This window comes from Piliocolobus tephrosceles, chromosome 16 (genome assembly GCF_002776525.5).
Source record: "Piliocolobus tephrosceles isolate RC106 chromosome 16, ASM277652v3, whole genome shotgun sequence".
NCBI lineage: Eukaryota > Metazoa > Chordata > Mammalia > Primates > Cercopithecidae > Piliocolobus > Piliocolobus tephrosceles.
The window spans coordinates 28,900,758-28,923,026 of record NC_045449.1 but is presented as its reverse complement, the minus strand read 5'-3'; the positions used below and the strand labels follow the sequence as shown (position 1 = coordinate 28,923,026).

At 52.6% G+C, this 22,269-nt stretch overlaps 2 protein-coding genes across 3 annotated transcripts in view; one reads left to right on the top strand and one right to left on the bottom strand.

The window, feature by feature from the left end:
• The window catches only part of TMEM132E (transmembrane protein 132E), a 59,450-nt gene extending 43,818 nt beyond the window's left edge, over positions 1–15,632 (bottom strand). The window contains exon 1 of one of the 2 annotated variants that reach the window (XM_023192887.3): positions 14,061–15,632. In XM_023192887.3, coding sequence (XP_023048655.2) covers positions 14,061–14,127 — 67 coding nt within the window. In that variant the 5' untranslated portion in view covers positions 14,128–15,632. The remainder of the gene's footprint in view (positions 1–14,060) is intronic. The other variant, XM_023192888.2, reaches the window with a different exon arrangement.
• Positions 15,633–15,934: 302 nt separating this feature from the next.
• Positions 15,935–17,683, top strand: LOC111526863 (uncharacterized protein C17orf102). The gene is given in 3 exon segments (XM_023192850.1): positions 15,935–15,998; positions 16,001–16,325; positions 17,593–17,683. Coding segments are annotated over 3 exon segments (480 nt in total).
• The last annotated feature ends 4,586 nt before the right edge of the window (positions 17,684–22,269 follow it).

Here is a 22,269-nt window from a genome sequence, read left to right as displayed (position 1 = left end):
TAATTCCTAGGCTGTGCTCTGTTCAGCACACTGCGGTGACTGAATGGGAAAAGCCCTGGATGAATTGTTATGCCATGGTGCTGCTGGAGCTCAACTCACCAATTCACATAGATTTTGGCAGTGGTTCCTACAGAATGACAGGAAGCCACACCTGGCCCTCTCCAAAGTCCAGGTAGGCCAGTCCCTGCTCTTCCCGCACCCTGGCATCAATCACACTGCACTGAAATTATTTGCATCCTTGTCTCATATCAGCCAGCCACTGTGTCTTCGTCTCTGCCTGCCTGGTGTTTGCCACAGTGCTTGGTATGCAGTAGGTGTTCAAAAACATGCTCACACCTGTAACCCCAGCATTTTGGGAAACTGAGGCGAGCAGACCACTTGAAGCCAGAAGCTCGAGACCAGCTCGGATAACATCATTAGAATTCCATCTCCAAAAATAAAACTCCAAGAAACCAATTAGCTGGGCATGGTGGCATGCAACTGTAGTCCCAGCTACTACGCGGGAGGCTGAGGCAGAAGGATCGCTTGAGTCCAAGAGTTCGAGGCTGCAGTGAGCTATAATCATGCCAGAGCAAGACCCTGTCTCTAAAATACAAAACAAACAAACAAAGAAACAAACAAAAAAACACGTGCTGAATGAAACAATAGCGAGTGTCTATTTGAGCACTTCCTACAAGCCAGGCGCTGCTCCAAGCACTTTACATGCATTAACTCATTTATTCATTACAACAACTCTATGAGAAAGGCACTCTTATTATCCCATTTTATAAATGTGGAAATGGAGCCACAGAGAATTTAAGCAATATTTCCAAGACCACACAGCTGGGATATGGCAGATGAACGTGTTAATGAGTGAATGAAGGAATATATTTTCTCTCTGGTTACTGCCAATCATGCCACCCAATCTGTCTTCCTAGTGACTCCTTGGTTCGAAAGAGTGAGCGGGTGGGAAGGAGCAGGCTCCCAGGTTCATTCATTCATCCCACAGATCATTATTGAGCATCTCCTCTGTGCCAGACCTCAGCAGTTGGGGATACAGCACTGAACAAAACAGAGACGGCCTCTGCTCTCAGGGGTTCATGGGACACATAACCATGTCATATGTCAGGTGAAGGGAAACAGCAGGGTCAGGGGACAGAGTGAAAGTGAACAGGGCTGCTTTAGATACAGGGTGACCAGGGAGGGACCCGGAAGAGGTAGGAGGTAAGAGTGGGGAATCGTCCTTGAGGCTCTGTGCCTGGCATGTCAGGGCCAGAAAAGAAGCCAGCGTGACTGGAGCTGAGCAGGTGAAGGGGAAGACTGGGTTAGAGAGGTAGTGCCGGGAAAAGGGACAGATCATGCTGGCGGTGTGAGCTGCTGTGAGGACTTTGGCTGTCACTCTCAGTGAGGTGATTCTGAGCAGAAGGGTGATGATTTGACTTGTAGTTTATAGGATCTCCTGGCAGAGGGGAAGGGAAGGTGGCCTTGGGAGGCAGCTGGGAGCCGCCTACCCCGGCCCTGGGAGCTGCTGCCTCTGAACGGATGGGAGTCATCATCGCCAGCACAAATTATGCCAGAGCTGAGGAAGGGCTGAGCAGGCACTGAGCTGGGCAGGGGATTTCCAAGGACAGCAGGAGGTGAGTGGGCTCAGTTCATCAGTCCCAGAGCACTGACTCTGGGGCCCTGAAAATACCTCCAACAGGAGAACTGGGTATGGATAAGCCCGTGGACAGCATACAGCCCTGTACTGTCCTGTTGGGTGGCCACTCACCACATGTGGCTGTGGAGTAACTGAAATGTGGCTAATTCACATGAAGATGTGCTGCCGGCAAGGGCAGAATGCACAAGGGATTTTGAAGATGTAATACAAAAGAAAAGAACAAAATATCTCATTCATAATCTTTTATACAGATTACATGGTTTTATTTTTGATTGTTTTAATATAATGTTTGTTTTTTATAAAAAATGTAGAGATGGGGTTTTATTTTGTTGCTCAGGGTGATCTCAAACTCCTGGTCTCAAGGGACCCTCTGGCCTCAGCTTCCCAAAGTGCTAGGATTACAGACATAAGCCACCACGCCTGGTCCTGATTACATGTTGAAATGACAATTGTTTGGGCATATTGGTTAAAACATACTATTAAAATTAATTCCACCTGTTTCTTTTAGCTTTTTCTCATGTGATAACTAGACAAGATTAAGTGAGACACGTGGCTGGTGTTATATTTCTATTGGACAGTACCGATGCTGCTCAGCAGCCTCTATTTCAAAGACAAGAAAACAAAATTCCACTGAGAGGAAGGGTTTGTCGCAGGGTATGCAGTTGACTGAGAGAACAGCAGTGGAAAGAGCAACACCAGAGGTGGGAATGTGGGGAGGTGGGGGACCCTCTGGGTGGATCAGGTTTGTCTGAGGTGACGCCTAAGGGTTCCTTGATGCCAATGATACCATTATGAAATAATGATTATGGCAACCATTTACTAAGCGAGCACTGACAGAGCATAACTGCAGTGGCCCCATTCTCAACAACCTGCAAGATGGGTAGGTTTTTCTTCTTATTGTTTGCACATAAAGAAACTGAAACTAAAGAGTAATATGCCTGTGGTCACCTGACCATCCTGCTAGGAGTGGACGAGGAGGCTTCTGCTCCAGGATCTTCAGGGTTCAAGCCTGTATCTCTCCCCACACACCTTCAGGCTGCAGATTAGGGAGGCCTGTATTCCTTGCCAGAAACTCCCTATAACCCTAGACCTGCTATCTGGCAATGGCAGTGCTGTCCTGGCAGTGTGTAGACAGACTTTATACCCACCTTAGGGGCCACTATGGGGAGGATGCAAATTTCAGGAAGCAGTGGCCTTGCCAGCTGGGTATAACTTTGGTATTGTGATGGGGGCCGGCTGCTGGACCCAGGAATGCCTCCTCCACCCCGGCTGGGCTACAGAAGCACTGGGAACATGGGACGATGCCTGTGACTGCTTTCCTGGGAAGGAAAGTTGGGAGGGAGGAAGGGAGGGGGCCAGCAGCTGGTCACTGCTGTTTTTAAGACAAGCAGCATGTTGCTAAGAGGCATCAAGGGTTAAAAAAAAAAAAGATCCCAAACAAAACAAAATAACTCCACCACCAGAACACAGCTCTCCAGGAAGTCTCTGGCACTGTCTTAAACATGCTTCCCAGCAGTAAGGCCTGGCTCTAGGCAAGAGAGGATGGAAAGACCCCAGTTTACCAAGCCCCTCCAGCAGGCACGTAGCGTTTGTTCTGGATACTTCCAAACACACCATGGGATCTCATTCATGTGGCAGCCCAGCCTGAGAGAGGGTATTACTCCCAGTTTGCAGATGGGGGAGGAGAGGCTCAGGGAGATGTCAGTCAGTGCTCCTGGGTCACTCAGCTACACTGCAGCAGGGCAGGCAGCCCACACCATTTCAACCTACATTTGTGTGACTTGAAGACACACCACGATTCTCTGACACAACTGGTTCCTCAGGCCTTCCTGGGGCCCAAATGCTGAGAGTGACACCTGTGTGGATCCGCTCCTTCAGCCACTGGCTGACCGTTGGGTAAGGAATGAGGAGGGAGGCTTCCTCTCCATTAAAAATAGTGAGGAAGCCTGGATGTGGTGGCTCATGCCTATACTCCCAACACTTTGGGAGGCCAAGGCCAGAGTATCACTTAAGGCTAGGAATTCGAGGCCAGACTGGGCAATGATGGCAAGACCCCAGGGAGAGAAAAAAATTAAAAATTAGCCAGGTATGATGGCATGTGCCTGTAGTCCCAACTGCTTGGGAATGTGGAGGTGGGAGGATTGCTTGAGCCCAGGAAGTTGAGTCTGCAGCCAGCTGTGATCACACTACTACACTCCAGCCTGGGTGACACAGCAAGACCTTGTCTTCGAAAAAAAAATAGTGTGGGAGATCCCATCTCTCTCTAGGTTCTCCTACTTGGTCATATTCTTCAGAACTCCTGACTGGACCCATAAAGATGCTCCCGTAACCCAAGTAGTCAGAACTGGCTGTGAAGTCCAGCCACAGGCATGTCCCTTCTGCTCTCCAGGCCTTGGCTGCTAAAATAATGAAGACTCTTTCAAGTACTGAGCCTTCGTGCTGCGGGCTCCTCACCTTCAATCTGTCATCCAGTCTTACAGAGGTGGAAACCAAGGAGTAGACACCTAAGTCAGGCTGCTGGTAAGCGGCAGAGTCAGCACTCACACTCAGATGCATCACTCTGGTTCTAATGGTGAGCTCTTTGCCATGTGGTGGTGCCTCGGATGACTTCTAGTGCTAATTTCCCATCCCAAGACCCCCACTCCCAGATCAGATGCCAACACTTCCTTCAGCATTGCTCCAATCTGCCCATTGTTCCCTGAGCAAGTAATTATTGAGAACCTTGCTTTGATGATGTCACTTCCTCACTCCATAACTCTCTACAGCTCCCCAGCACTCCATGGAACATTGGGCCAAAGTTCCGAGGGGTCTTTAAAGATCACCCAGGTAAACAGTTACCAATTACATACCATGAACTCATCACCCTATCTTGTTATTTCTTCACAGGCAGCTTGGCTGTCTCCCACCAACACTCTGAGTGCTAGCTGGCCAGTGACCATTTTTGCCTTGTGTTTTTATCTTACCCACGGTATCAGACAAACAGTAGATGCCGACTGATTAGTCTTCAGAAGCAGAATTCTTGAACTTAATCAAGGGCTCCTAAAGTGGCACTTCTTCCATGAAGTCTCCCCGGGTCCCTCTAACAGTTATGAGATTTCTCCCTGTTCCTCTGCAATGCTCTGTATCCTTTGCAACATCTCTATGACTCTGCATTTTATTACAATCTGTGCAGATGTGGAAGTGAGGACAGCAGACAGGTTGGTTTCAGAGCTGAGTATAGGGAAAGGCTGAAAGTGGAGGAGGAAAGCTATGAGTGTCGGGACCAAGCTGAGAGAACAGAGTCCACAGCCAGCTCCGGGGGGGACGATTCCTGGTGTCCAGCACAGGGTGTGGCTCATAGCGGGTGACCCTTGAAATAACTAGATAGTTCAATAACTGCTCAGACGCAGGTGCGTGGCCAGTGGTGGCTGGAGGTGGGGGCGAACTTCCCAGGCAGGAGGGCTGGCAATGCCCCAGGAGGAAGCCCAGTCGTCTGCACCATGCCAGTCCCCTTGCTTCTCGCCCCACAACCTCCCACAGCATTTCAGACCTCTCATGCACGGGGCTGGCTGATGGCAGTTTTTCTCCTGCCGAATACAGCCACAGAAAATTGAGATCATTTCTCTGATATGTTGGCAGCAGAGAAAATGGCCATTTTTCCTATTCCAATTCAATAGTTACTTGTTTTTGGACAAAGACCCCATAAGCCAGCCTCTCCCCAGGAGGGACAGGGCAGGGGACAATGTGGTCATCCTGGAGCAGGTCACCTCCTTGGCTAGGAGTCGTGGGCCACAGCGGTCATGAAGTGGCAGGGCTCCAGTGGTGGGTGGAGGGACCACCAATTAAGGCATTTGCAAACATAGACTGGCAACAGGCAGTGAGGTCAGAGCAACAGGTAACCCAGGGCCATTGCGGGGTGCTCAGGGACTCAGAAAAGGTTGACTTTGCAGTCCCCGAACACAAGGACCTCCACACCTGCCACTGTCACACTCCCCAAATCAGTGGTGTAAGATCAGACCGGCCAAAGAAGTACATGTAATCCCTGCCCCTGAACTGATTTTTTGTAAAGGTAGGTAATTAGTAAGAAAATCCAAACCTGCAAAATAAATTGAAGGTTGCTTAGGATCCCAAATGCCCTGGGCAGATAAGAACAGCTGGCATGTGGCCTCCATCATGACAGCTCCCTATTTCCCTTAGCCTGCCAGTCACTGTTCCTATAAGGGCACCCCCAGCCCCATCATCCCCTCCTTCCTGGTCCATCCAGGTGCTCTACCCCACTGACCTCCTTGCTGTTCTTTGAATGGTCAAGCCCACTCCCCCTAGGGCTCTTATCCTGGCTGGTCTCTCCACCCTGAAGGCTCTCAGATATTCACTTAGTTTCTCTCTCACCTTAATGTCTTTGCTGAAGGACGTACTATCAAATGATCATTGGTATCAATGCTGGGCATCCCTCCCTTGACACACACACCCACCTCAGAATTTCCAGTTCTCCTTACTCCGTTTCCCTGTCTTTAAAAAAAAATCGCACTTGCCTGTAATCCGAGCACTTTGGGAGGCTAAGGTGGGTGGATGACCTGAGGTCAGGAGTTTGAGACCAGCCTGGCCAACGTGGTGAAACCCATCTCTACTAAAAATACAAAAATTAGCCAGGTGTGGTGGTGCATGCCTGCAGTCTCAGCTACTCGGGAGGCTGAGGCAGGAAAATCACTTGAACCCAGGAGGCAGTGGCTGTAGTGAGCAGAGATGGCGCCACTGTACTCCAGCCTGGGCGACAGAGCGAGATTCCGTCTCAGAAAAACAACAACAACAAAACAACAATAAAAACCACTTATTGCCTTTGAACATATAGAATTCACTTATTCAATGTATTTATTATTTACTGTCTGCCTTCTCCACCCCCAATATACATAAGAATGTATATTGTGCATCCTTCCTCTGACAAACATACCCACCATGAGTGCAGGGATTTTTGTTGTGTGCACTGACTACAACCAAGTGCCTAGAACAGTGCTTGGCACATAGTAAGCACTAACTGAACACTTGTTGAGTGACAATGTCTCTATGTGCATGTATGTGCACAATGGTTTGTTCACTGGTTCATTTGACAAGTCATCGGCTGCCTATTTTATTTCAGACATCCCCTCCCAGACAGACTCTGGGAATACGGAGGCAGGGAAAAGATCACACACGGTCCAGATCCATTTGAGCTTTCAGCCAGCAGGAAGCCGGGCAATGCAGACTTAAAACCATGGTATATCTGTCATGAGTTGCAGTGGGTCCTTGTTCTTCTTAGATTAGGGATGGACTTTCAGGAAGACGTGGTGGATATGCTCTGCCCTGAAAGCTGAGTAGGCAAGGGAGTGGAAGAGTGTTCTGGTCAGAGGGAACAGCATGTACAAAGACTGTGACATGCAAAAGAGCATGACTTATTCAAGGGACTGAAAGAAGCATAGAGGGCAAGGGGAGACAAAGGCTCAGAGGAAGCTGGAGGGTCAGTGGGCCCTGACAGCACCAGGCAGGACTCACTCAGGTATATGGGCCCGCATGGCTGGCTGCCTGCATCTTTGTTGATTCTGTTGGCAGGAGACAGGGAGGTATGACAAGAAGACCTCTGAAGGCAGGGTCAGAAAACCTGACTTCAAGAGCCAGTGTGGCCAGGACTCTGTTGAGCCTCAGCTTTGCCTTGCCTAAAAAGGGGATCACAGTGCTGCGTTCAGAGAGCAGCCACTGTGACAAAGTCTTCATAGATCTGAACTGGAGAAGTGTTAGAATGTTCAAGGTTAGCAGTGTGTGGCCACGACTGAGTGGGTGTACACGTGAGTGTGCATCTGTGCGCCTACCTCCCACCAACACCCTTCTTCCACCATGACAAGGTCGCTGCATCACCACTAAAAATACACTGGCTTCTGGACCAGAGCCAGGCTCCCCCAAAACCCTGGGGGCTGAGGTGGGGTAGGAGAGACCAGGAAGGGCTGAAAAGGTTGTGAGGTCCTCAATCTCTGGGCAAAGTGGTCAGTCACTCACTATCAGACCCTTACCATGCAAGGAACAAAGGCTACCCCTGAGGTCTTGAGCTGTGCCTCCCTCATCTTATTGGGGCCTGTTTGAAGATGGGAATGTGCCTCCCTTGTTATACTGGGTGCTCCCCAAGTGCAAGAACCATTTCCCCATTCCCCCACCCCCACACCACTTTTCTTCTTCAGAATAAGAGAGAGTTTGCCACTCAGTGTGACTGTGACTAATTCTGTTTAAGGGTTGGCCAGCTCCAGGGCTGTATTCCTGGGGAGGGGTCTAGACGTAAGGGTGGGGTATCCTAGCTGCCTGTTCTCTCAAGGCCAGGGCCCCATGGGGTCTGATGTTCAGTTCTGGAAATTCTTGGATGGAGATACTGCTGAAAACCTGGACCATTTTAAGAGTCATCCTATCCATCCTGGTAACACTGGGTACCTCATTCTCTAACTCCTGTCGTAATGAAAGACAGGCCCAGGGAAACAGAAAATCTGAGAAACTCTGCCAGCAAGCACACATCCTGCCCACTGCCATTAGTTTGAACTGAACAGAAGAAGTCATGTAAGAGAAGAGAAGAACCAGCCGCTCATTCTCACAGGCCAAAAAAGTGTGGGTGAGAATGCAGCAGGAAGGATTAAAGTTTGATAAAAAGCAGAACTTTTTGAGGGCAAGTAATGTCCTAGATAATTTAAGCAAAAAGAGATTTCCTTCAATTATCTTTTCTACTTCCTTTTTTTTTTTTGCATTGAATTATTCATCCTTGCACTCATTCATTCATGCAACAAGCATTGAATTATCTAGGTAACTGCTTCCATTTTCCACTTCATCTTGCTGGGTTGTCTGATAGCCAGCAGGGCCTGGGGTGGAAGTGTGTATGGCAGACAGTGGGTGGGAAGTGGTGCTGGTGGCGAGCTGAAAGGGGTTTAGAAGTAAGGGTGAGGTATCCTAGCTGAGACAGCAGAAAGAAGATAATGGTGCCTGGACTCGGACTGTGGGTGCTGAGACCACTCTAATGGCTTGCTTGTCCCCACTTGTTGCAACAATGGCCTCACTTGTCTCAATCCCCCCTTTCTTTGGAGGTTCCATTTGTCCCCCAGAGACCCCGTGCAGTAGCTAGATGAGCGTTGGCTCTCTGTGATACCCTGTCCAATCGTTGGGGACTGCTGGAGCCAGCTGAATTGGTGATAATAAGGCCTACTTTTCTTTTCATTTAAAAAGACAGAGAAGGAAAATTTTTAAAGAAATTTATGCTCCTGAAAACACACACACATACAACTGGTTCATTAATCTCTTATTAAAATTCTGTGTTGAGCACGGGCAAGGAAGAAGTAAGGAAGACCCTGGGGAGGAAATGAGGAGGAAGAATCGTATCCACTTGTTAGCATCGGCTGCAGGAATCAGGGGAGAGAGGTGTGGGCTTGGGCAGAGAAAGATGAGGGAGTTAAGAAGGGGCTTCCCCATCACAGAATAAAAGAGTTGGAAGGGGGCTTGGAGGGCACTGCCCCCTCTCATTTGGGAGAGCAGGAAAACAAGACCCAGAGAAGTAGGTGAAATACATGTGGCTACACAGCAAACTGATGACAAAGTCAGGATTTGAACCCAGATATCCTATATCCTGAGGACTGTGTGATTTCAAACCGCTTTGAATTTCAAGACTTTGGACCTTTGTCTCATTCCCCCCAGCTGGACTTTGAGCCACTGAAAGAGCTGGGGATCAGGGATGGAACCCCTCACATTTCTTTCACAGCACTTGGTAAGGTTTATTAATGAATGCTACTAGTGATTGATTATCATGACTGCTTGCAACCAGAGGCTGGCTTGAGGCTAGAAGCCCATCATTGGAAGAAGCTGCAGAGAGAGGGGATAGTAGAGGTGGTGGAATCTGTTGAGAAGTCTGGGGCAGACAGCCAAGCCAGGAGCCCCATTTGGGCTCTGGTGCTTGTTCTGATCCCAGAACAAACTTGCAAAATGACCTTGGTCAGTCCCTTCTCTGTGTGTCCATTTCCTCATCCACATGAGGCTGAATTTGGCGGTTCCTCTTTCAGTGTTGTGGACATCATTATGTGCAGGGCAACAAGGTGAGACTTTGCCCCCAATGCACACTCCCCTACCCCAGGTAGGCGGGCCAGACCCCAGTGGTGGGAATTGGTGCCTCTCAGGGTTTCAGTTTCTGCAGCATCGCCAGCACTCACTACCAATCTCAGGTCCAGGGTCTCTCAGTTCCAGACAGGCCCCTGGCAAGGGCCTAGGAGACACCCAAGTTTAGCTCTGGTATTCCACAGTGGCCTTATCCCCCACAGCGAAGCACCAGCCATTCTCAGAATGGATTCCAATAAAGCTCATTTTCTGCCACCAAGTTTATAACACATCCCCACCTACTGGTCTTAAACATTAACAAGGCTGTGTTGTGAATATGGCTGTGTGTGGCCAGAAGAAAGATGGGTGTGGGAGAGCGGAGACAAGCATCATCCCTCACGCCCGGCAGTAAGGGGGTCTCCCAAGGGCTGATGCTTACCCTGTCCTGCTGTGTTCCTCCTGCATCTCCAAAAGGGCTCAGGACTTGGGCGATCAGGGATGGGGTGGGGTGTGTGGACACAACCCACAGGAGAAACTCAAGGTTGCTGGGCTGGGGATCATGGAGGTGAGGACACGTTTTGAGATAATGTATTCAGAATGACCGTGGGCACTACATTTGTATCCTGTGAGACCATGTCATAGCATGTCACCTGAGACACTTGGATCTTGTATGTGCCCACTCAAGGCGCATGGCATGGGCCTGCTCCATCCTTTTACTCTCTTTGTGGTATTTCTGCCTGTCTCCTCCCCTGCCCCTCTTCTACCCTGTACCCCAGAGCTCCCTTTTCAACTGATGCTGGGAGGGTCCCTCAATGCAGAGTTGTTCTCCTGCCCCATCCATTTCTTCTGGGCGCCTGCTATGTGTCAAACACTGGAGAGCCATGCAAACATGTGGAAGGCATGGCTCCTGCCCTAAATGCAAGAACGTGGGGATCAGGAGGATTGCACAGGCAAGCATGCCCATGTATACCCCTCACACAGCAGCCTATGAGGAAGAAGTGCTAGAAAAGTCGCATGAAGTACCAAAGAAGTCATGGAAAAAGTTCATTTATTTCTATCGGGGCATGGGGACTGCTGGTGAGAAGCTAGGGGGTAATCTAGGGAGGCTCCCTGGAGGAGGTGATATTTGAACTCAGCTTTGAAGGTTAAGTAAGAATTTCTGGAGGCAGAGTAATCCAGATGGAGGGGCTGGTGGGTGCAAAAGCAGAAAGGCAGGAAAGTGAGAAAAAGCAATACCTCATGGGGCACATGGAGGATGGCGAGAGGCCAGTATCATGGAAGTGAAGATGTGGATTGGGACAAGATCAGAAAGGGCTTTGGAGGCCAGGGCAATGAGTGTGCCCTTGATCCTAGAGGCTGTGGGGAGCCAGTAATGGTTCCTGAGTAGGGAGCTGACATAATCAACTCTCTAATAGATTTATCCACCACGCTGACCTCCAAACTCCTATTTGAACTAACAATGGGGCTGGGAGTCTCCTCAAAGATAAGATACAAGAAAGTGGTCTTCACAGACGTTCCCTGGAAGAAGCCTGGAGACTGGGAACAGTATAGAGGTGCCCAGACACACCACTCTGCCTATCTCATGGGCTGAACTGGGCCCTGAAAAGGTAGTGGGGCTCCATTCACACATAGTCTCTGTCCAAGAGTCCTGGCAGAAACTGGGAAGGGGAGAGACAGACCAGAGACCATACTGCCTGTGGAAAGGGGGAATGTGAGGGAGGCAGCCCAAGGTCACCCTGCCCGGTGGCACCAGAGTCAGAGTGAAACCCAGGCTACTTGGCTCTCAGTCTGGCCGTGTGATCAGAACCCTGTGACCTCAGTTGCCTGCCAGGCACAGAAAACTGCAACGGTCCCTCTATCCCCCAGTATTTTAGAAAAGCCCAGGAATCCCAACCAAGAGTCAGCTCAAAGGGAGACTAAGTCCCTCTACCCTATTCTTAACAGAGGGAAGGGGTGGCTAGGTGGGTGTCAGACAGCCCTGGAGGAGGAGGGCGGCCCAGAGGAGAGGGGGTTTTATTGTGGGGGGATTTCTATCATACTGGCCTTACCCATCTGGGGGATCCCCGAAGTTTTAAGTATCTGCTGGCACCCTTCTCTGAGACAGGGTGGAGACTGGCACCCTTCTCTGAGACTGAGACATGGGATGGAGAAGAGAGTTCAGGACTCAGGGAAGGAGCTTGGAAATGGAGCCACATAGTCAGGAGGAAAATGTCTGCTCAGTGGGGCGATTCTGACCCTACCTCCTCAAATACCTTCTTTCTGCTCAGGCAGCCAAGCCCTCTGTCCTTATGTGTGCTGTCACTGTGTTAGGCACTGGCTGTGTGGAGAGACAGGGAATGAGCCCATGGCTCTGCCTCCACCAATCCAGGGCTACTGGGGCACAGAGAGGGCACTGGTGCCTAAGGAAAAAAGGAGGCCAAGGCCAAGACCAAAGGAAGGCAGCCAGGAGGCTAAGGCCCAGCTGAAACTGCGTCTTAGGAACAGGCAGGATTCTGGCAGGTGAGGAAGGGAAAGGGATCTTTAATTCCAGTCTCAGGGATCAGGAAGGTGGGCAGAGGGGCCCTAATGACAGAGTTTGAGCTGCCCATCAACAGCGTTTGAGGTGAGGCCGTGGTTGGGCTTTGGGAAGGGAATTCTGACAGCAAGATGAAAGAAGAGGGGAGGAAGCCACCTGGACTCAGGCCTGGGTTTCTGGGCTTCCTCCTACTGGGCAGGGAAACTCCCTGCCGGCCAGTGCTAGGTCACAAGTGCAGTCCATGCAGCTCCAGCGCGCAGACAGGCAGCCCACCTCCCTCTCCCCCAACCCCATTCTCAGTGTTGCACACAGAGCCTAGAGATTTCCGGTTCCCCGCTATGCTCCCACTTCCCCCTATCTCACCCTCGTCCCCCTGCTGGCACGCTGCTCTGCCCATTCCTCCCATAAATAACTGAGGTTAACTGTCTCTGGTGAACTGAACGCACAACACCCCCCCTGGAGTCACCTCAGCCAGGAATAACCAAGCCACCCACAGAGGGAGGTCCGCCTGCTCCCCTCCCCCCTCCTAGCCCCAGGACCCTAAGATTCCGAGATCCCCTTCCTTTTCTTATTCTTTCAACCTTGAGAATGCGCTTTGGTCGCGGTGAAAGAGGCCGCTGGTTAGAGATCTTGGGCACACTCCTGGCGAGCTTGGGCAGGCTCTTAGGGACTGGGCAGGCTCTTAGGGACTGGGCAGATCTGGGCAAGAGCTGAGCCCGGCACATCGAGGGCGCTCTACCAATGCAAGACAGCCCACTGCCCCCTCCATCTAAGCGCCCTCCATCCTGCCTGAGGCTCAACCCTCAGCGTGGAGCACCGAAACACCCTCGCCCCCCAACCCCGCCACGCCTTGCTGGTTGAGAAAATGTATCCCACGTCTGCTGGTTTCACATTGGGAGGGAGCAGAGGGCCCCGCTTCTCCATTCTCCTCTCAGAGCTGTCGCCCTCCCACCTCGGTCTGCGCCCCTCGCCTCCTGGAGCGTCTCCAGCTTGCGGAAGGCCCGCTGCAGCCTCCTTCCGTCTGGTCTGAGTTCCCACTCTTGGGGGCTGTTCAAAGACCCATTGCCCGCCACCCGTATGCCCGCTGTCCCACTGCCAAAGCGCGCCAACCCCTGTCCCTCCTTCTCCCACCCGCTTTACCGCGGAGCTCCGGGCGAGCCTGGGGAGCAGACGCAACAGATTGCAGAATGCGAGAGCACGGAGCCCGCTCCCTTCGCGCGCCGCCCGCGGCCCCGGCCTGTGCCGGTGCCCAGACCCCCACCCTCCGGGCTCGCCTAAGCCGGCCATTTAGATGCAGCTCACAGGACCGTGGGCGTGCGAGCCGCGGCGGCTGCCCGGCCCGGAGTCAGTCCACTTCCCTTCCCGAGGACCGCCGCAGGAAGCGAGACGCCGGGCGGCGCGGCCCCGCACCGGCCTGCGCGCCCGGGGCGGAGAAAGACGCGATACCGGCGGATCCCAACAGCTCCCAGGCTGGCTGACCGCAGGGGGAGACTGGAGCGGGGGGCCGCCGGGACGCGATCGGGAGAATCTCTCGGATCCCTCTAGATTTCCGTGGGCGAACACGCCCCCAGACCCTCGGGTTCGAACCCTTCTTTATAACCCGGAGAGGACTGGAGCGACGCCCTCCCCCCACCCTTTTCTGGTGCCGGGCTCGGTCCCCTCAGCTGAGCTCGCCGGAGGACTCGGGGGCTGGCGGTAACTCGAGCTGCAGCCCGAGACGCCAAACCCGGAGTGGCGGCTGCGAGTCCAGGCGGTGTGGGTGCTCTTCTCCCCATTCTTCCCCGTGCCCCCTCCAGTGGCGCCTGCCGCATCCTCACCCCGAGTCCGCGCCGCGACACTTACCGTGGGCGAGCAGCGCTGAGAGGCAGAGCAGGGCGGCGCCGCCGCGGCCCGACATCCCCGGGGCCATGGCCGAGGCGGGGGCGGGAGGGGTCCGAGAGGGCAACAGTCGACGACGACTTGGCCCCAGGCTGGGCTTGGTCACATCCAACTCAGGGCGGCCGTGGCGCCCGGCTGTCTCAGATGCAGCTCCGGGGCCAGAGAGTGCAATTCGGGGACACTTTGCGGGGAGGGGGCGTCCCAGGCCCTGGCGGCTACACCCTCGGAGCCGGTGGGGGCGCAGCTCGGGGCGGGAGGAGCCTCCACCTCCCCCAGCTGGTGCCCCCTGCAGGATCTGCGAGGCGCAGGGGGAGCCGCACGTGCAGTCCCGAGCCCGGTGGCCGCGGGCGTCCCGGGGGCTACCTAGAGCCCAGTGCTGAATCTCCCGGCCCCACGGCCCAGCTCGAATCCGAACTCACTCGAGGTTGCAGACTTCCAATGCAAGCCCCAGTTTCCTCGGTTTCGGTAGTAACCCCACCTGGATAGAGCTGCTGTCTTCCTCCAAGCCCCTGCAGCAGCCCAGCATAAAAATCCCAGGTCAGGTGCAAATGAATGCTGTCTTTCTCAAAGAAAGAGAAAATCCAGGGAACTTTAATCCATCTGGAGAAGGAAAAGTTTCCGTGCGGTGCTGAGACTGGCGACGCGGGTCGCCACCACCCTAGGCGACGCCCAGACCGGATGCTCGAGGCGGGCGGCCAGATGTTTGTCCCCTCTGCAAGCCTCACTCCTCGGCTCCAGCGCGCTTTCTCCAGTCTGGATCAGGGCCAGGGCTCCACACAGGCCAGGTCAGCGCCTACTGCCCAGGCAGCCGCTCCGCGGTTGGGGCAAGGGTGGCGCGGCTGGAACGGGCTGCCCCATGTAGATGGGGCTTGGAGAAGCGAAGGCGCGAGAAAGCCGGCTAATGGCCCTGCCCCGAGCCCTTCCTGCCCAGGGCGTCGACTCCAGCTTGATGACCATAAACGCTGTAAGATGCAGAGGGGCTCCGGCAGCTCGCGACAGCTACGGGCCACCTCGCTCTCCGCTCAGGTCTCGCTGTCTCAGCAGAGGGGCGCGCTGCCCCGCCTCGCTCCTCGCCTTCCCTAGGGGAACCTGCACAAACCTTGAACTTTTCTGGGGTTCAGAGTCTCCGATGTCTCCTTCTCCCCGCCGCCCTAGCCCTGCCCCCGGACGCCTGCTCGCCTGTCGTCTCGGTGCTGCCGGGCATCGGCTCCCGCTCTCTCCGAGTCAGTTTGGGCGAGCGGATCGCCGCGCCAGTCCGGGTTGCGGGCGGTGAGAGGCGGGCGCGGCGCCAGGGGCCAGGGCAGCCGGCACCAGCGCAGCCTGCGGCCAGGGAAGCGGCAGCTGGTGCCTACGGGGCGGCGAGGAGAGGAGGTGCCGGCAGGGGAGCCGGCTCCCCATGGACGTGTGTAGGGGGAGAAAAAGAATCGAGGAGCAAAAAGGAAGAGGAGGTGGGGGGAGCCACAGTTGCACGAAGCAGCAACCGCCGCTGTCGCCGCCTCCTCGGCGCTCGCGCCGGCTGCTCCGCCGTAAATGACTCGAGAGAGACAAACACACTCGCGCTCGCCCGCCCTCCTCCTCCGTCCGGGATTCAGCGCCCACCCGGGCAGAAGCGGGCCCCGAGCTTGGCGCGCTCGCTCCCACCCCTCCCAGGTTCCCCGTGGTCACGTGGCCCCGAAGCGCGCGGCCCACGGCTTGCGCGCCACGGAGACTCCCCCCACTCCTAGCTCCCCCTCCTCTGTCCACGTGTCCATTCCGCATTCCCAGCCTGGGGGCGCGCGCGGCTCCTTAATGAGACTCGGGCCAAGGGCCGACCTCGCGATTCCGCTCGCCCATATTTTATGTTTGATTTTTCCTTCCCAACGCCGGCTAGCGCTGGGACCCGAATGGGGCCGGCCAGCTGCGGCAGCTGCGTTTCTCCAGGGTAGACGCCACCGCAGTCACTGATGTCCCTTTTCAAAGGATGCACGCTCCCCACCGGGCGCCGGAGGTGTTTTGCAGCCGCTCTGCCAGAGGCGCGGGTAGGGGGCACCCTACACCCATCCCCAGAGTCCGCTGGGCACAGGCTGGGAATCAGCTTTGCTGCTGTGCCCAGCTCCTCTCGGGCCGCGGGGGCTCTGGGACTCAGCTTCGTGCGGGATGGGTCCGGGGCGCAGCTGTGGGAGACCTATTTATTCCGCTGCTGGGGAAGGAAGACGGAGAAGAGGAGGGGACAGTGCTTTCCTACAGGTTGTTTAGCAAGCCTTTAAAGAGGCATGAGGTGGGGGTGGGGAACTGCCCCAGTTGCATACTCACCCAGGCACCTGCTGACTAGGGGGAGGGGTGGCTGGAGTGATATTTGTTCCTCCATCAGGCCCTTTCCATTAGAGTGCAACCTAGATCAGACCCGACAAGTCAACCTTCACCCCTCATCTGTCAACCAGGCATCGGATCCATGGCAGTGATTTTATAGCTTCATTGGGTATCAGCCCTAATCCCGAGAGGATGCATTTCAATTCCACCCTACTCTGGAGGGACAGGGTCTTCAACCCCATGGGCATATCCCTACTGGGGAGGATATGCATCTTGAGGGTCACCGTTTTATACCTCTGCATTCAACTGGAGTGAGAGTGTGGGGCCAGATCAGAGCAAAGCCAGCTGGGGGGCTCAAACCCTACCCTCCATCTGCCTGACTCCATGCTAGCCCTCTTGACCCTGAGAGTTTCCTTTCATCCAGGACAGTGACATTTTGTTTTTGGAAAATGTGTTTGCATTTTTCCTGGAAGCCTTCCTCCTCCATGGCTGCTGGCTGTTGCTGCCTCACTTGGTACTGGGGCCTGTAGAGGGCTGCTCTGGCCCTTCCCCCACCCCCACATCTGTCTGGAGTTGGGGGGAGGTGCAGCCTGGCGAGAGCTGGCCAGCTCTTGGAGGCCCTGGGGATAGAAGGTGCTGGAGTCGTCAAAGAAGATGATTCTCATTAGCCCCTAATGCCTGATGGCAATTAATGTCACCCAAGGGCTTATTCACCAACCCACTGAGAAGCAAGCTAGCAATCAGGCTCTGTGTGGGGGAGAAAGGGGAAAGATCCACCTCCTGAGGCAGGGGAGGGCTTCAGGAAGAGTTGGAAGGAAGCCAGGAGGGCCTTCCATCCCTGCCGACCACTGTATCAGAAGGGACATGGAGCCTGGGCACGGCCAGAAGGAAGAGATGAGGTACTTTACCGAGCCCAAGACACACCTCACTGTGTTGTGGATCAAATTTCCTTTCCCCTCAAATGTTCCCAGCTGACGCTGGGGTCTGAAGGGCAGCAATGCCACCCCTCTCCCGGCTGTCTGTGGAAACAGCACGGTGTTCTGGTCAGGGTGAGCAGGGACTCAGACATCAAATTCTTCTCTCTGCACCCCCATCTCACCCCACCCCACAGCTCTTACGTGATAGGAAAATAGACCTTCCTTTGAGATTGTTTCTCCTCCTTCCTCCCTCCCTTCCTCTCTGTCTCTGTCCCTCCCTTTCACAATAGTACGGTGCATATCTCCAACATCACAGGCATTGTAGGTACAACAGTGAGCAAGACAAAACTAGCTCTTGTCCTCATGGAACTTACTTTCTAGAAGGGAAGGCAGACACTAAGCTTCTAATTGCTGCAATTGTGGTGTGATTCGGCATCACGCACTTTGCCCATCTTATGGAGAAGACTGAGGCCTGTGGTTGGAAAGGATGAGGGAGCAGCCTGCTATCTTTAGAGAATACAATTTCAGCCCCAGGTTCTTCCTGTACCTCTGATATGGAGCTACCCTTCCTGGATTGGAGCCTTCTGCCAAGTCCATGGGCCTGATGATCATCTGACTCTCCAAATGCCAGATTTTCCTCCTCCTTGCCTCAGGGAAGTGAAGGGCAGCCGATAGCCCACCTGAGGAATAAAATATGACTCCAACCTCTAGTGCTCCATGGACCTGTCATTCTCAGCAGTGTAAATCCTACAGCTCAGAGAGAAGGCAGTGGGCACAAGGTAGACAGCCAGTTGTTTCAGCTATTCCAATCCTGCACGCCATGTACCCGGAAAGGGGTTCTATACCTTCCCTCTGCCTTTCCTACTACCCCAGCAGACTGCCCTCAGTCTTACCTATGAGTCCTAGTTATGGATTCCCAACCAGCAACGCCACTGGAGCCTAGATAAGGGGAAGTCAGAGGAGCCACCCCAACTGGAGCCCAGGCTGGAGAAAGGACCTGGCATGTGTGTACTCTTCCATCCCAGATGAGCACCTTATCAACTTAAGGTGGTAGTGTCTCTGCTGTTTCCATTCTATTTTGTGTCTTCCTGGACAGAGGATTGGCAATGGTTGGAGGTTATCTCAGTCACCAGTTGCCAGGTGATGCCTGGAACAGCCCTGTCCTCCTGCCAAGGAACCACGCAACAAGGGGGGTTCTGTCCCAGGCCCCAGTGCCCTGCAAGGATGCTTATCAAGGACCCATATATAAACTGGCACCCACTTCCTCCCATGCCTGACCTGCCCTCATGATGTGCCAGGTGACATCTGTCCTTCAGCGTGCCTCTGTTTTTCAGAATGCCTACCATCAGGAGACAATCAGACGAGCCAATGTGGAGCATCACGAAGACACGTTCCTCGGATCGTCCTGGAATCCTACTCTGTCTCAGCTCAAGGGGGTTCTGAGATTTCCTAAGCTAGCCCTCTCATTTTACAGCTGCAAAAATGGAGGCCTGTTAATTCAGTCATTTTATGAAATCCTGTGAAATTTTTATTGAGCTCTAATTGTGTGTGAAGCATTATGGAATGCTTCTGTACTGGAATGCATAGGTTGAACAAGACAGATAAGGCCCAGATGGCAGAAGTTCAAGAGCTTTCACAACCTATATAGAGAACCTAGAAATATTAATGGCTCATCTTAATGAGTACGTGCTTTTTATGTGCCAGTCACTGTGCCGGGCATTTTGCATGCACTATCTGAGTCCTCACTACAACCCGGTTAAGTAGATACTGTTATTATTACCATTTTCCAGATGAGAAAACTGAGGCTCAGTGAAGGTAAATTTCTTGCCTAGGGTCATAGAGCTAGAAAGTAGCAGAGTCACAACTCAAAACCACATCTATGTGATTCCAAAGCTCAGGTACGTAACCCATTTAGCCATTTTCACTGTGATATGCGAGGGCCCAGGATTTCATATATGACAAAGCTATCATTTCTGGGTGGACATGTTTATGGGCAGTGGGGTACCAGGCATAAATAGGCCATTCAACACGGGGAGGGCAGTGTGTGAAGGAGGCCAGCACAGGGGCCCTGAGAGCACAGGCACCTCTGATGAGAAGGTAGTGTTCTTTCTGCAGTACTGTTCTGAGCAGCTCACCCTCTTGTTCCCCTTCCCCAGTACCCAGATTCACACCTATATGCTGTTGGACTTTCACCCCATTTAGTACACAGTTATGCATACACATGGCTATTGTAGCAATTGTCCAGCCTTCACCATGCAGCTGGGCTGCTTTGCCTTTCCCTGTAGGCTGAGCTCCCAGCTCAGATTCCAGGACCAATAGCGATATATGGGGCAGGAGAATGTCAGCAGTGAAGGGCAGCGTGGCACGATGGCCAGCACGTGGCTTTGCCAAGCAGAGACCTGGGTTCCAGTCCTAGAAGGCAAGGCAACTGTATCATGCTGCTCAGTTGCTCATGCTGCTGTAACAAAATACCACAGACTGAGTGGCTTAAATGACAAGTTTTTTTTTCCTCACCATTCTGGAGGCTAGAGTCCAAGATCAGAGTGCTGGCAGGGTTGGTTTCCTCTTAGGACTCTTTCCTTGGCTAGAAGATGGACACCTTCTTGCTGTGTTTTCACATATGGTCATTTTTCTGTGTTCATGAATCATGGTTTATCTTCCTCTTCTTATAAGGACACTAGTCGTATTGGATTCAGGCCCCATGAAAATGGTTTCATTTTAACTTACTCACCTCTTTTAAAGACCTTACCTCCAAAGATGGTTGCATTCTGAGTTACTTGGGGTTGGAGCTTCAGCATATGAATTTTGGAGGTAGAAGATATATTTGAGAGTAAAAAGGGGTTCTGTTAACCCATTTATGCCTGAGGTTGCAATTTTTTGAAGTTTTGCAATTGGATTTTGGCAATGACCTGGAGCAGTAGGATATAAATAATTCCCACATGGTTAGCATTCCAATAATGGAACACTGGGCATAAATGGGCTAAAATTACTTTGGAGCAGCAATCTTAAGTGGATCATTTAGGGCAAACTGGAACATATGGACACCCTAACATTCTGGCCCCATCACTCATTCTACCACACCTTTTAAACCACCACACCTCTTTTAAACCACCACACCTCTCTGAGTCTCAGTTTCTTCATCTGTTGAATGGAGATAATCATACCAACTCCCCCAAGCAGGCACTTTAAAAATACTAGTAAATGTATACTGATTACCTGACTGTACTGAGCACCACTGCATGCTCTGTATAAGTTAACCATTGCTATTATTGAAACCAAACTGCTCAATAAGGTTTACAGGCCTATGTGATTTGACTCCTAGCTGCTTTTCCAAACTCATTTCTTCCCCATTCCCCCCTTCTATTTTATCACACTGGAGCCACAAAGGCCACCCTGCAGTCATATATCAAGCACATTCCTGCCTCAGGGCCTTTGTACCTGTTTTTCCCTCCACCTGGAATGCTTTTCCCCTAACCCCTTGCTCCTTTACTTAATTCAGGTTTTTGCCCAACTGCCACTTCCTTGGAGATGCATTCCGAGATATACGATGAGCTGATACAAAATAATCAACTATTGTTCTACCTTCATTGCTTTATTTTTTTATGCCACTTTAATTGGATTCGTAGCGTGTCCAGAATGGTGCCTGGTATATGGCATATGTGCTCAACAAAATAAACTGACTAGATTATTTATCCATATTCACTGACTTCAGTAACTGGGTCTTTGATTTTACCCAGTCCCAATAAATGGGTCTTGGGTCTGTGTTCCCATAAGGACTCTGCCTGGCACCTCACTTCCATGATCTTCCAGAGCCTGGGAGCCCACGGCCCACACCCCCGATGCTTCTCTTGGCAGTCCCAACTCTTACTATGCCCTTTTACTTGCTGAGGGTGGAGTTCCTCCACCTGCCATGTCAGCCTCACCCTGACTGGTAGGGCTTGGGCTGGGACCTCAGAGCCCTGATTCTTCCCACCACTTCCCACCCCCACCAGGTCCTGCAGGACAGAGGCATCTGCATCTCCTACCATTCCCCAACGTGACTCCTCTGCTCCAGCTGGGCCAAGCCGAACTCCCTGCCACCACCATCACGAGGAATGCTCCTCTTCATGCCAGCCTCATTCTTCCCTCCCCACCTTTGTTCCTGCTGTACCCAGCTTCCTTTGTGCTCTTCTCCACCAATTAAAATCTTGCCCATCTTCACATTTCAGCTCAGGGGTCTTCTTTATGAAGTTCCCAGACACATTGCAAAATGGTTATATGGCCTCATGGAAAAAAGGAACAAACAGAGATTTTGGAATCAGGCAGAGTTCAAGTTCTGACCACATTTCCTTCTGTTTAGTTTCTCTCCGTACCTTGAGTGCCTAGTCATCGCTACACAGTAAACACCCCCTGCGATGGGGTCATGTTCTCATTAAGATTATTGCTCAGAATCCACCCCCTTGCTATTTTTATAATTAAGAAACCCAAGGCCCAGACAGAGCTAGTGACAGGCCCAAGTCCACACATCCAGTTACTGGCACAGACAGGAATATAACCCCATGTAAGGATATGCCTGGCTCCCTGCCCCACAGTGTGCCCATTCCCAAACTTTCACTGCCTGGCTCAGCCCTGTCTTGGACTTGGAAACCCATCTTTTCTTTCCTGGAGAGAATGAGGCTCCTTGGGTAATTATTTCAGGGATTTGTCCCTGATGCATTGTGGATGCTGGACTGAACCAGACCTTGGACTCCAATTCTATCAGTTGCATTTATGCACTCATCCAGTCATTCAGCCTCACCTTGGACATTTCTTCTTCTCTGAAACCTTCCCTGACACTGCCCACACTCCCATCCCTATTCAGTTCACCTGTAAGGCCCTGCGTCTCCCACATCTAAGCAGCTTTCAGATTGTGTTGATTTGCTTGTCTCCTCCCATAAAGGGGAGACCCAGGAAGGCAGGCACTATCTGCGCTGACCCTTGTCGTGTGT